Genomic DNA, 13,276 nt, shown 5'->3' on the forward strand with positions numbered 1-13,276 from the left:
CCTGAGTCAGGACCGACACCTGAGATCAATAATGTGAATAAGGACAACTGAAATGCAGATAATAAACATGCAGGTGTGGTCAGACAAGGAAACAGATGTGATTGATGTCACCATCAAGGTCTGTCACTGTGAAGGATGTCAACAAGGACAGATTTAATATACTTAGGTTCAAACAGCATCTGAAAAATAGAACGCCTGGGAATTTTAATTGTCTATAAATTCAACACAGGCAGCATGCTGATAGAACTTTTTTTTTTAAAGGCTGTTCTGAAATGAGTTGAAAATGTATGTCCTCCACAAACCCAGCATACACATGTTGATGGTAGCTGGGAGTAGGTCTTTCTTGTCAGTCTTTCTGCCAACCCTCAAATAACAACACGGAGACTTATTATTAATTATGAAAGCTCAGCCTTAGCTTAGGCTTCTTCCCAACTAGCTCTTATAACTTAAATTACCTGTTTCTATTAATCTGTGTTCTGCTCCATGTCTGACTGGTGAATCCCACACACCTCAGATTCTTCCCCTGAGTTCCTTTCTCTTCCCAGAAGCCCCGCCTATTCTTCCTGGCTAGTTATTGGCTGTTCAGATATATTTTTTTTTAAATCAATCATAGAACACATCTTCGCACAGTGCACAAATATCCCACAACAGTAGCTTTAGTCTGAATCGCTAACAGCTGGGAGCAACCAAGGTGGTCTTCAGTCGCTGAATGGGTGAAGGGGCTCATGAAGTGGCAGAAGTCGCTCTATCTGAGAAGCAGTTGGCAGAGCGGGAAGGCGGGCCCACAGCCAGGCAGCATGTGTTCACATCTCAGTGCCACCTCACCTTGTCTTGGAGCCTTAGGCAAGTTTCTGGCCTCTCTTTGCTCATCTGAGTAATGGGGATAATGATGGTGTCTTCCTCATGGTTGGTTTTAGGGATGAAGCAAGCGGCTGAAACCCCTGGAATGGAGCCCTGCCTGTTGCACATCAGCTATTGCGTTCATCCAGGCACACCCTGCACCAGAGTGGGCAGGGGTCACGGGCTTAGGGCACACCTCCTGACTCTTAGGTTCCACCTACTCTCGTGTATGTGATATCCTCTCAGCCTGGAGCACGCCTCTCCTTCTCACCTGGCTGAAGGTGACTTCTTTTGGAAGACAAAGTTTTGAATTCATCATTGCCCTGAAACTTTCTATTTCTGATGCAGTTAGGGGCTCCCTTCTCTGTGCCTACAGCAGCTGGAGTGGTACTTTGGTCCAACATGGTTATTCATCTCTGTGCTTTCCTGTATTTGTTGGGTAGGCCAGAATTCACTGTAACCCCCACCGCTAGGCTGGTGGCTGACACACGCTTAGCTGCATAAGAGCAGTAGTGCTGACGGGCTGCCGAAGGCTGGATGAAACACGGATGTTGGTCACGTGAGGTGAGATGTAGTGAGTAGAGGTACATGATTCCACCTGAAGGGAATCACCGGCTGGTGCAGTGAAGGCTCCTTCCTCCTTAGTTGCTTAGTTGTGATCGGGTTTGGCCCCCATTGCTGTCGTCCCCCCAACTCAGACTCTTGCTCACCCCTCTGTCTCCCAGCTACACACTTTGCTGCTTTCGTGGTTTTTATTTTTGCACGCTGAGTTCTATTGGAGTCACTTGCATAAACATGGGCAGGGGTTTTACTGGAGCATGGAGAACTCACCATGCACTGCACCACGGAGGAAGATGACACCTCCCCCTCCCAGTCTTGGCCAGAGAAGCTTCCGTCTGCACTGCAGAGATTCATCACTGGCCAAGGGCTAAGAATGAGTGGCTTTTGGGTGCTCAGCCTTCCGTAGGACATCTGTAGCATCCCTCTAAGGGGGTATCATGGAAGAGGAGACAGAAAGAACAAGGGGCCGAAGGGTGGGTATGAGTTCTACGAGATAACACGACCATCATGATCATGGTGGTCACACAGCAGCTTCAGTTACCCATTCAGGACCTGCTCAAGACTGGGCCCTTCCGCAAGGCATCATAGATAGGCTCCACCCTTTTCTGAGGAGCTGTTAGCACTTAGTGGTTGACAGCAACGCTAGTTTGTGGGTCCAAGTGTGATTATTTAGAAGGCAGACTGGCTACCTGTCATCTCGTTTGTGAATATGGCACACGTTAGCCAACACCTTCAGGAGAGTATCAGGGCAATGACTGGTTTTATTAAAAAGTTGATTTATAGTCCTTTGTATAGTTTTTTTGAACACAACATCTAATGTTTCCTGTGTGTATTTAGTGTTGGCTGTTGTCAAAGATTATTATAAGGTTGCCTCAGAGGAACTTGGGAATCACCAGCCGTGAAGGGGTAGCTGGAGGGTCAGTAAAGACAATGCTGTGGCAGATCGACACACATCACACGTTTGCAGACTCCTGAGGTTTAAATAACGCTGGGAAGGAAGAGCGAAATGACCTCGTTCATGATGCACTGGAGGAGACCAGTGAATAAAGAACAGTGGCGAGCATTTGTCCGCCTTGCTTAGGCACTGTATCTCCCATGCAGTTAAAAACATCCGAGTTCCAGGATGGCGAGGGTTGCACAGAGAAACCCTGTCTTGAAAACTAAAAAAAAAAAATCTTTTGAGTTGAGACCCGGCAAGCATAAAGGGTTGTCACCTCTCAAGAACCCCTGAACACACCACCATACACCAAAAAAAGAAAGATCCAAACCTGATGGAACCCTAGATCCAACTGCCAATTATTAAGCTAGCCACAAGGTACAGGAAAATGTTAAGCTGTACCACCAGAATTCAGTGAGCAGCTCCCAGAATCTGGGAGACTTTGCTGAGAAATGAGTCTGTTTCTTCCACCGTCATAAACCGTGGCATCAGAGAACGGAATCAGCTGTACTTAAAAACCGTGGCAACAGGCTTAGTGTAAGGGAGGAACAAGACCACAGAGGCCAGTTTCAGTTGCTAGCATTGCTGGGTCTTCTGTCTGTCTGTCTTTCTCTTTCCGTGGGTCTGCAGAAGTGGCTCTGTAGAGATGAACGTGGACAAGGGATGGGATGGTACTGAAGATTAACCAAGGGACTCGGGGAGGGGGGGGGAGGCAGGCAGCAAAACGGCTCAGCTGGTAAAGATGCTCGCCCTAAAAGTCTGGTGACCTGAGTTCAATCCATGTAAAGCCTTCACATGTTGTGACATGTGTCTTCACACCATACACACAATGATTACAAATACAGATTAAAGTGTTAAAACTAGGTAACGTGAAGGCTGCTCCCTTGTAAAGTACTTGCCGTAGCAGCGTTAGGATCTGAGTGTGGGGCCCCAGCGCACATGGAAAGCCAGCTCAGTGGTTTGTACGTGTAATCCCAGTGCTCAGGAAGCAGAGAAAGGAGGAGCCCTTTGGCCAGGCTGCGAGCTGATGAAGCGGTGAACTCCCAGAACCCAGTTAAATCTGTGTTTCTTTGTATCCAGAGACTGAAATGGCTCTCTGGCAGGCTCTGAAGAGATTTAAACTTGGGTGAACTTTCTCTCTCTGGGGCTCTGCTTCACTCTATAAAGGCCATTTTGCTGACACACCCTAATCTAACACTTGACTGTCAATTGACCGTGGGAGACCCTGTCCCCAGAACTAAGGTGGAGAGCGACAGAAGTAGACTTTGATGTCAGACTCTGCCCTGCTTCCTGTGTACAGACGTGCACAGGCACATACACGAGCACGTATACATAGATACAGTTCTGAGCACAGAAGGATCAAGGCGTGGCTTTCCACATAACAGTGGTATTTCGGGAGGATAAATGGCAGCATTTTCAGATTAAATTACTTGTTTGGAATTTTCTTCAAGTATTGGGGTGAGGCATGGGGTGGGGATATGGAAGAAATGTGATTTTTTGGGGGGGCATTGCTAAAGCTGGCATAGTAAACACTTGCCTTTCTTTTTGTATATGTTTAAAATTTACCAAAGGGATATTTTTTTTCAAGTGACACAAATTATCCAATAACATAAGGCCTCCATAATATCAGGTAATTCCTTTAAAATGAACAAATTAAATGCATCAGTGTTTCCAAGATTTTTCCATTTCAAATCCCAAGTATAAATTGTAGAACTATGGATTTAAAGGACAGTGGGGACATGACTTATATTAAACATGATGCATGATTGAGACACCATACATACACAGATTTTTCTGTATGTGTGTTTATTTACCTTTAATATTTGCTTCTCTATTCTCATCCTTTGGACCGACAGTAACCTACCAAGGAGACAGTTAAGCAGTCCCACACATTTTGGCATCAGTTTCCAAGCAACTGTCAATGCTGCCTTCTCAGCTGACCATGGATTCTTAATGACCAACAAGACCCTTAGCGGAGATGCCAGCTGGGCCTTTGCCCAGGACACAGAAAAAGGCTTCTAGAGTGTTTTTTTGGTGTTGCTATGGCAGAGCTCGCCAAAGGAGGTCTGTGGGTTAACGTCCTGTCATTACCTATTTTTTTCTTTTTATTAATTCCTGGAAGTTGGAATTCCCACAAGGAGGACAAGCAGTGACTTCCAGAGCTTCAGCTAAGTCTGCGTTTCTTCATAGTCAGCAAGAGACTGAAATGGCTCCCTGGCTGGCTCTGAAGAGGTTTAAACTTTGGCGAGCGTTCAATCTCTTCTAGGGCTCTGCCCCACTCCGCAAAGACAATCCCCCTGACAAATGCTAACCTAACACTTGATCCACGTGCGTTACAACTCATTAGTGCATCTGAGTCAGGTCTGTGGGTGAAGAGTTTTGATGGAAAATATCTGTGGTCAGACAGGGGTTTAGGACATATATTACCTCCTGAAACTCGGGCTTCACTGCAAATATTTCATTGTGAATACATCTTGCTCAGTGTCGTGGATATACGCATATGAAAATGTATAGCACCGTGTACAATAAAAAATGAAATATTTTGAAGAGAGAATTTTATCATAGTGGATTTCTAATAAAAATCTGGAAAGCTGCCATTTCAGTATGATTTGGGGAAGTCCGTAAGAATCCAGCACATGGACAATGGCAACTGTTAATTATAAACTCAGGCTAAAGAGATGGGCTTGGGAAAAAACAGACATCGAAACACAGCATGTGTTAAAACCAAGTTAAAAGGCAAAAAAATAATGTGGCCCTGTGCTGCATGGTTTGATGTCAACTTGATGTAAACTAAAGTCATCCGAGAGGAGGGAACCTCAGTTGAGAAAATGCCTCCATAAGATCTAACTGTAGGCAAGAATGTTGGGCATTTTAATTAGTAACTCCTGGCGGAGGGTCCAGCCCACTGTGGGTGGGGCTGTGGCTGGTGGGCCTGGTTTTATAAGAAAGTTGACTGAGCAAGTCATGGGGAGCAAGCCAGTAAGCAGTGTTCCTCCATGGCTTCCGCACCAGCTCCTGCCTCTAGGTTCCTGCCCTGACTCCTTTTGGTGATGGCGAAGTGCAAGCATGACCCCTTTCCTCTCCAGTGCGCTCTGAGTCACAGTGCTTTATCACAGCAAGAGAAACCCTGACTAAGACAGCTGCAGAACACTGATTTAGAAGCCCTGACCTTGTCTTCTACCTGTTCATTTCACTGTCCCGGTCACATAGGCATTTAGCATTAGAACCAGAATAGAAGATGGGTTGTGTGTCCCTTTCTGATGCAGGGCTTTATTTACAACATGACCCAAAATCTTATGTAGAGTCACTGACCAAATATATTGCATAGCACTATAGAAGGTAGCTTGATGACATATTTCCTTCCTAGCCCAGCTTACCCTCCCAAATCACTTAGCCGTTCTTTCTCTTTCTTTCTTTCTTTCTTTCTTTCTTTCTTTCTTTCTTTCTTTCTTTCTTTCTTTCTTTCTTTCTCTCTCTCTCTCTGTCTGTCTTTCTTTCTCTTTCTTTTTCTTTCTTTTTGTTTTGTTTTTCCTGCTCCCTGCTTTCTCTCCATAGCCTGTGGCTTAAAGGTCACAACCCTATCTTCAAAATACCAAATGGAAGCAATTTAAAGAAGGAAGGGTTTATTTGGGCTCGTGGTTTAGGAAGACACAGTCCCTTGACTAAGTAAGGCCTGGCAGCAAGATTGTGTGTCGGCTGATGACATGGCACCCACAGCCAGGAGCCAGTGATAAATGCTGTACTCAGCTCACTTTCTCTTTTTAATCACTTTAGGACTCCTTCTTTGGTTGGGCTTTGCCAGCTTAGTCTGTGTTTGTCTGGTTACGAAGTTCACAGCACGCAGTATACATATATCCTCTCTCTCTCTCTTTGGTTTTGTGAGGCTGGGTCTTTCTCTATAGTCCTGGCTGTCCCAGAACTCACTCTGTAGACTAGGCTGTACTCAAACTCACATAGATTCTCCTACCTCTGCCTCTTGAGTGCTGAAATTAAAGGTGTGTGCCACCGCACCTGGCTCTTCTTTATAGGGCCATGCCATTCAACACTTTTTTTTTTTGTTTTTTTCTAGACAGGGTTTCTCTGTAGTGTTGGTGCCTGTCCTGGGACTAGCGCTTGTCGACCAGGCTGGCCTCAAACCCACAGAGATCCTCCTGTCTTTGCGTCTTTGCCTCCCGAGTGCTGGGATTAAAGGTGTGCGCCTCCACTGCCGGGCACCATTTGTTAAGCTAACTTTTTGGGGGGTCTCTGAGTGCATCAGGTTAATGTCAGTTATCACCTTGGCCAATTAACATGTGACAAAGCAGGCCTCATCCTCTAGTCTCATGGAAGAGTCAAAGCTCCTGACATCTTGGCGAGTCCTCTTCCTTGTAGGTCTGTCCAAACATTTTGCAGGTATAATGCGCTCTTTATGGGAAGGAGATTAGATTAAAAGAGGAAGTGCTAACATATTGGATCCTTAATGCTATTATATTCTGCATGTGTGTGTGAATTTGTGTTCACGGGTGTTTCCTTGTATGCAGGTGTGTGTGTGTGTGTGTAGGCTCAAAGTTGACATTAGAAGTCTTACTCAATTGTCCTCTACTATATTTATTGAGGCAGAGTTTGTTTCTGAACCCAGAGTTTGCAATTCTGGCTAGTCTCTCATAACAGCTTAGAGCAGGGATTCCCTGCTACTGTCGCCAGAGTGCTGGGAATATTGGCAGCCACCATACCTGCTTGGCTTTTGCATGGTTGCTGGAGATCCCAACTCCAGTCCTCACACACAGAAGCTGGAAAGGACCTTTATTTTCCGTGGGGGTGGGGCACTCCGGAGCACACACAGAGAGGTCAGGCCACTTGAGCAAGCTGGCCCTTTCCTTCCCCACGGGGGGTTCTGGAGATCTGACTCTGTCATCAGTTTGGCAGCAAGGGTTTTAGCCTGCTGAGCCACTTTACCATCCCTCCTAATGCCATTCTTAGCAGACAGGGCATCCCCACAGCTGCCCCATGTTGCTAGAGCATCCTGTAGCCCTAGTCAATCAAAAACTCAGTTCCAGGTCATTGCTGTCTCCACTGCAGCACCCAAAGTAAGACCTGAGAGAGAGAATCCCCTTTTCAAATTAGAGACTAGGCTTGTTTCTGTGAAAGTCAACTTAGATTTAAAAAAAAATTGAAAATCTTCACACTGAGGAGGTGATTTGTCTGTTTCTTGCGGTACAGGTTCCTTGCGTTGACTCCATGGAGAGTTTATCATCTCATTTCCGTCATGCTGCTTGGGCGTGTGATCATGCAGATCATCAAGGACATGGTTCTGTCTAGGACAAGAGGTAAGAACACTCAGACTTAACTCTGGTGCCTTTTATTTCTAGAGTCTAAACGTCTAGTTTTTGTGCCGACATATTGACCCTTTGAACGGGAGGCTCATGCAGACATCTCTTTCTTCACTTCCCTTTTTCTCCGTCCTTCCCTGCCTTCCACTGGGCTTCTGAGATGTGGCCTTGCTCTGTACCCAGGCTGGTCTGGAACTCTCAGTGGTCCTCTTGTTTTCGTTTGCTGAGTGCTAGGATTATAGGAATGAGGCAACATATAGTCTGGGTTACACACACATGCATACACACACGCATGCACGCGCGCACGTGCACACACACACAGGGACACACTCATGAACGCATGTGCACACACACACACACACACACACACTTCAGTGCTGGGGTTTGAACCCGAGGCCTTGCACATGTTAGGCAACTGACGTACCACTGGATTACATCCCAGCCTCTAATGTATTTCATGATTCTGTCTCTTGTCAGAGCAGGTAAACTGTCCACGTGTGCTGGACTTTTCCTTGGATTTAAGCTACTTCTCATAGTAGGGTGACATTTAAGTGGGCTGCTGTGAGAACAACAGTTAGATATTTACTCCGCCCTACAAGTTCACACTGGGCCACTGGGAAATGAGCATGTTTATGGACTGCTTCCTTTCACCTCAGTGAAGGAAAGCAATGAGCTTAAAATGACTGAAAAATTGCATAAAAGTTTTGAATAATTAATGACGTTGAAAAGAGAATCAAGTGTAAACACTACATTTAAAAGTGAGAGTTTGGATTATTTTTAATGATTGACGAGTGTCTTTAGGAGCTGTGTAACTATAGTCAAACCTTTTGAATCACTTTTAATGATTGATTAGTGATTTAGGAGCTATGTAACTATATTCAAACTGGAGTGAAGCTTTTCTATGCCTCTTCTGCTAATGTTTGAACTAGTTTTTGTAAGTGGGCAAAAATCTCCTCTAGATATAATGTGCCGTATGAGTCTACGTGTATTAAGATCGATTTGATTGAAATCACAAAGAGGAGGCTTTGGATAGAGTCCATATGGACTGCCGTGCATAGGAACTGCCTATTCCCTGTCATGGGGTATTTTATGAAAGAGGCACCATCTCTCAAATAAGACTTGAGCACCTGATCTGTGATTTTACCAGCGTGGTGTTCATGGATCAGCTTTAAAGCCGGCTCATGTGTAAGTCTGCCCAGTTTTAAAACCAAAGTACCACAGAAACAATTTTTAGAAAGATTGTTTTACATTGGTGTGTTCAGGTTTGGAGGTAATACTTAGCCTTGCTGGGAAGATAAATTCATTTTACTCTAGTTCAGGTATTTTACAAATCCATGAATTTAAATTATATTCATACATATATGTATATATACACACACACACACGCACACGTAAAAGGAGACTGCACTTTGGTTTCCCAGCCACCCAGACCCGAATAATCACACAGAAAATATATTAATTACAACACTGTTTGGCTCATGACTCAGCTGTATTTCTGGCTAGCTCTTATATCTTAAATTAACCCATTTCTATTATTTTCTGTTTTACCATGAGGCTTGGGTTTGGTACCTCTTGCTTCTTAGGCAGCTACATGATATCTTCCTGACTCCGTCTTCTTTCCTCCTCTAGCTCTGCTTGGATTTCCTGCCTTGTTATAGTCTTCCCTGCATAGGTCAAAACAGCTTCTTTATTAACCAATGGTAATAAAACATATTCACAGCATACAGAAGGGAATCCCACATCACATATACACACACCCTCTTCTCCCCCTCTCCCTTTTTCTTCCCTTTCTCACCTTCCCCCTTCAGAGAGGAGGCACCTAAATTCCCTCACTTCCAACCCAACAGCATTTGCTATTGTATCCCAGCTACACTGAGGCTTCTCGAGGCCCTGGAAAGCCCCTGCGTTTCTGCCTTGATTTGTAGCCAGTAGAGGAGGACTCTGTTTTCCTGAACGTATTTTGTGACACGTTCTTCCCTGAGGAGAGAAGATAGAACCATTTGCAGGTGTGTCCAGCAGCCTTTAGAGCGAGCGGACCGCTCAGGTAGCCGAGCATCTTAGTATTTTCTGCTGTATCCTCACTTTGCCCATCACTTAGGGACAGGTTAAAAAGAACGGACGAATGAGGATGGGGGCACGAACTGGAGGACTTGGCTTCTGAGTGCAGGGCCAGAGTTGAAAACGGGGCTGTTTGGAGTCCTCCGGCTTTATTGCTCTAGACCCTCCAAAGTCGTCAGTTTTCAGTTTAACCAGCCGTTTTTGTGGTTGCACAGTGGAGAACTCATTTGCAAACAATATCCTTGAAAACCTTCTACAGGCAAAAACTGTTTTGGAAAACCTTCATGAGGTAGAGTTGATGTCTACCAGCCTGGAGACCCTCTAACTCTTAGGTCGGGGCTGACAAAGCCGGCCTGTAACTCCAGCTGCTTGGGGCTCAGGCAGGAGGATCAGAAGTTTGAGGCCTGCCTGGGCTGGAGAGGAAGTGCAAAGCCACAGTGAGGCTGCTGATTGAGATCCTGTCTTAAAATAAAAAAAGGGGATCTAGCTCAGCAGTGCACTGTTACCAACAAGCTCAGGCCTCGGGTCTGGTCCCCAGGAGTGCAAAAACCAAGGGTGACAAACAAGGAATAGTTCTTGGGCTAGTTCATGTCCATTCCTAGCTACGGAGAAGCCACACCGTAGATGCTTTCCTGTGGCTGTGCTACCCCAGTAGTAGACAGTCCTTCTGACATGGCTCTGGAAGTCACCAGTTAGACAACACATCGGCAGGTCTGCATTCATCCTGGGGGCTCTAGGGACAGACCCTTCCTGCTCTCTGCCTGACTTGGATCGGTGGCGTTGCCTCATGGCTTTGTAATCCATCATCACTGTCCCAGCCTCCATGACCACATCAGCTTCTCTTGTGCTTACGTCGGACCTCCCTCCGTGCTCGCTACCAAGAACGCTTGTGATTGTAACTGGTGCCACCGGGATGATGGAGAGTCTTCTCTCTTCTTAGCCAGGTGGTACCTGTCAAGTCCCCTTTTCTCTGTGAAGCAGTGCTCACGGATGCTCAGCCTGCTTTGATGACTGAGCCACTTGATTCTGTAATAGCAGAGAGCCCACACTCACACCGCATACTTGAATTCGGTTCAGGTAAAAGGCTACAGTGAGTGAACAGCCCATCCAGGGACAGTCTCCCTGTTTAGCTGGTACAGTCAGCACATCTGTCTTCTCAACAGCCAGAATACGTTGAGTGTCTTTTGTGCCAAGTCTAGTTAGAAGCACCAGATTCTAACGGGGATGCCTTCAGGCTGGCCTCTGCCCTCACCCTTTGCAACAGGCCCATCTTTCTCTCAGGGTTTTCACTGAATGATGTTGTTCTGAACAGAGCATTTCTATACATGAAAAAAGAAGGAAAAAAAGATAGACTTCCTTCTGCTGCTTTCCCAGAACTCCCCAGTCACTGGCTGGAGAGACCCTAGGGCCTTCTTTGGCCCCCTTTACAAAGACTCAATTGAGCTGCATGAATAGCTGGCTGGAGACAGCAGCAGGGTTTCCAGCCCCCGGCAGTGCTGGCTGCACTAGGCTGCTCTCAGGAACATGTCGACTTCGTTGCACGATCTCTGTGGAGGCTTCTGTGGTAGTGCCGTAGCTCTGGCCAGAGCTGTCAGTCATTCTCAGAAGCCCCTCTTAATGCTGAAGACAGCAGCCAGCCAAGTGAAGCCGTGGTCAGCAGAGCTTTCTGGGACCTTCTGTCTTATTCCCTCTCTCGTCTGCCCACTTTCCACATTCTTGGCTAAAGATACGGACTTTGCCGGTTATGAGCTTAGTTCTTCCCTCCCCCCAAACATATTTTTACGACACTTCCCACATTTTGTGTGTGCATTGCTGAATAGCTGATTGTGACCTTTTTCATCTCAGGAGACAAGCGCTCTACCCCCACAGGAAAGCAAGCAAACCCCACCCTGTCTCCTTTCTGCTCCCCACCATTCTCTCTGACACACCCAGGTACTTCATGAGAAAGAAATGAAAGAGAGCAGAGATGCAGTTGAGCCCGTTTGTCTGTCTTTGTGGATGCTGCAGGGACCCAGGCCTGTGGTCTGTGAGTCTCTGCAGCCTCCAGCTACACAGGCTCCTCTGTCTGTCCTGGAAAGTGTGCACTCCTGCCTTACTGGCGGCTCTCGTGCAACCCCGCAGTGCTGCTCACCCACAGGCTCCGAGGCGATCTTCTGCAGTGTGTAGAATCCCCCCTGCATCCTCAAACTTGCCTGTGACCACCGTGTCCTTTCCCCTCATGCTAACTAGGGTCAGCCTTCTTCATCTCAGGCTTTCAGGCCTTCAGACACTATCTGTGAGGAAAGTAGATGCCCCTGCCTCTGCCCACAGCTGTATTGGTGGTAGTTCTTATAACCACTGTGTCTTTCTGTCTTCTCTTCTGTGAAATCTACACTAGCTATGATGCCACAGCCCGCAGTCTCTTGACTGTTGCGGTTAGACCTAGTTGAGACTGGATCCATGGTCTCTAGTTCTTCACGTGCTCTTCCTTTACTGTTCTTCTGACTTGGCTTATCTAAGGCCTGGATTCAGTAGTCTCTGTGGTAGCCACTTGTCTGCACATAGGCCTTGGAAGCTCTGTCAAGCCACCACCTGAGAATCCCCAGAGCCAGTACACTCCGCTCACCCTCCAGGTTTCTCTGCTTCTGTGGAATCAGCTCTTTACTCTTTCCCTCCTTAGCCCTTTCCAGTTATGCTGTGCTTTGACGCCATCTGTGTCAGAACTTCCTTCCTCCATGCAGTCCACACTGGAAGCGATTTCAGTCTCCCTGTTCTCTTGGACCTCAACCGTAATCATCTCTGCAGTTCTTGACAAAAGGCCAGCATCTCATGCTAGCCTCTCTGTCTCTACTGTTGGCTCCAGAATTGTTGGGCAAATGCAGTGAAGAGGGAAGGCAGACTAACACGGGGTGAGAGGAGACTGGTATGGTTTCTGTTCGTATCCACCCCTAGCTGAGTCCAAAGTATCGCTTAGCACCGGGGGTTAAGTTGACTTCATTACATGTTGTTCAACTCCAGGAAATTTGAGTTATTCTAAAAGGTACAGGAAACAGTTGTTTCAGAGACCTAACAGAGGACCTCTAGTCTCTTAACATAAATGATGCATCCCTATGGTCATGCAACCAAGGCAGTAAAAGAAACCAGATTAATTGCAAAATTCAAACTGTCCAAAGAATGGGAAGCCATAAGCAACGTTTTCCTAGCAGTGAATGGTATGAAGAATTTGATAGGGGATGGTCACTTGATAGGGGAGATTCAAGAATACACAGGGCAATACCTTTGACCTTTGGCTTGATGGAAAGTGCAGAAAACTTCTCGTGGTTGTTTATTGAGCTTCCTTAAATCTGGTAGCTGGGAGTGTACTGCCAAGAGTTGGTCCAATATAAATAGTCCCTACAGTTTTGAAAAACAAATCTCTGTCTGTCTGTCTGTCTGTCTGTCTGTCTGTCTATCTATCTATCTATCTATCTATCTATCTATCTATCTATCTATCTATCTATCTATCCATCCATCATCTCTATTTATCTATCATCTATCATCTACCTATCATATCTATCTATCTATCTATCTATCTATCTATCTATCTATCTAT

The 13,276-nt window shown here is 46.1% G+C and overlaps 1 protein-coding gene across 1 annotated transcript in view; it reads left to right on the forward strand.

Annotated features, from left to right (window-relative positions):
* The window catches only part of Retreg1 (reticulophagy regulator 1), a 131,259-nt gene that overhangs the window by 38,742 nt on the left and 79,241 nt on the right, over positions 1-13,276 (forward strand). Inside the window, exon 2 of the mRNA XM_005356655.3 lies at positions 7,538-7,644. Coding sequence (XP_005356712.1) covers positions 7,538-7,644 — 107 coding nt within the window. The remainder of the gene's footprint in view (positions 1-7,537; positions 7,645-13,276) is intronic.

The sequence above is a fragment of the Microtus ochrogaster genome, chromosome 19, assembly GCF_000317375.1.
Source record: "Microtus ochrogaster isolate Prairie Vole_2 chromosome 19, MicOch1.0, whole genome shotgun sequence".
Lineage (NCBI taxonomy): Eukaryota > Metazoa > Chordata > Mammalia > Rodentia > Cricetidae > Microtus > Microtus ochrogaster.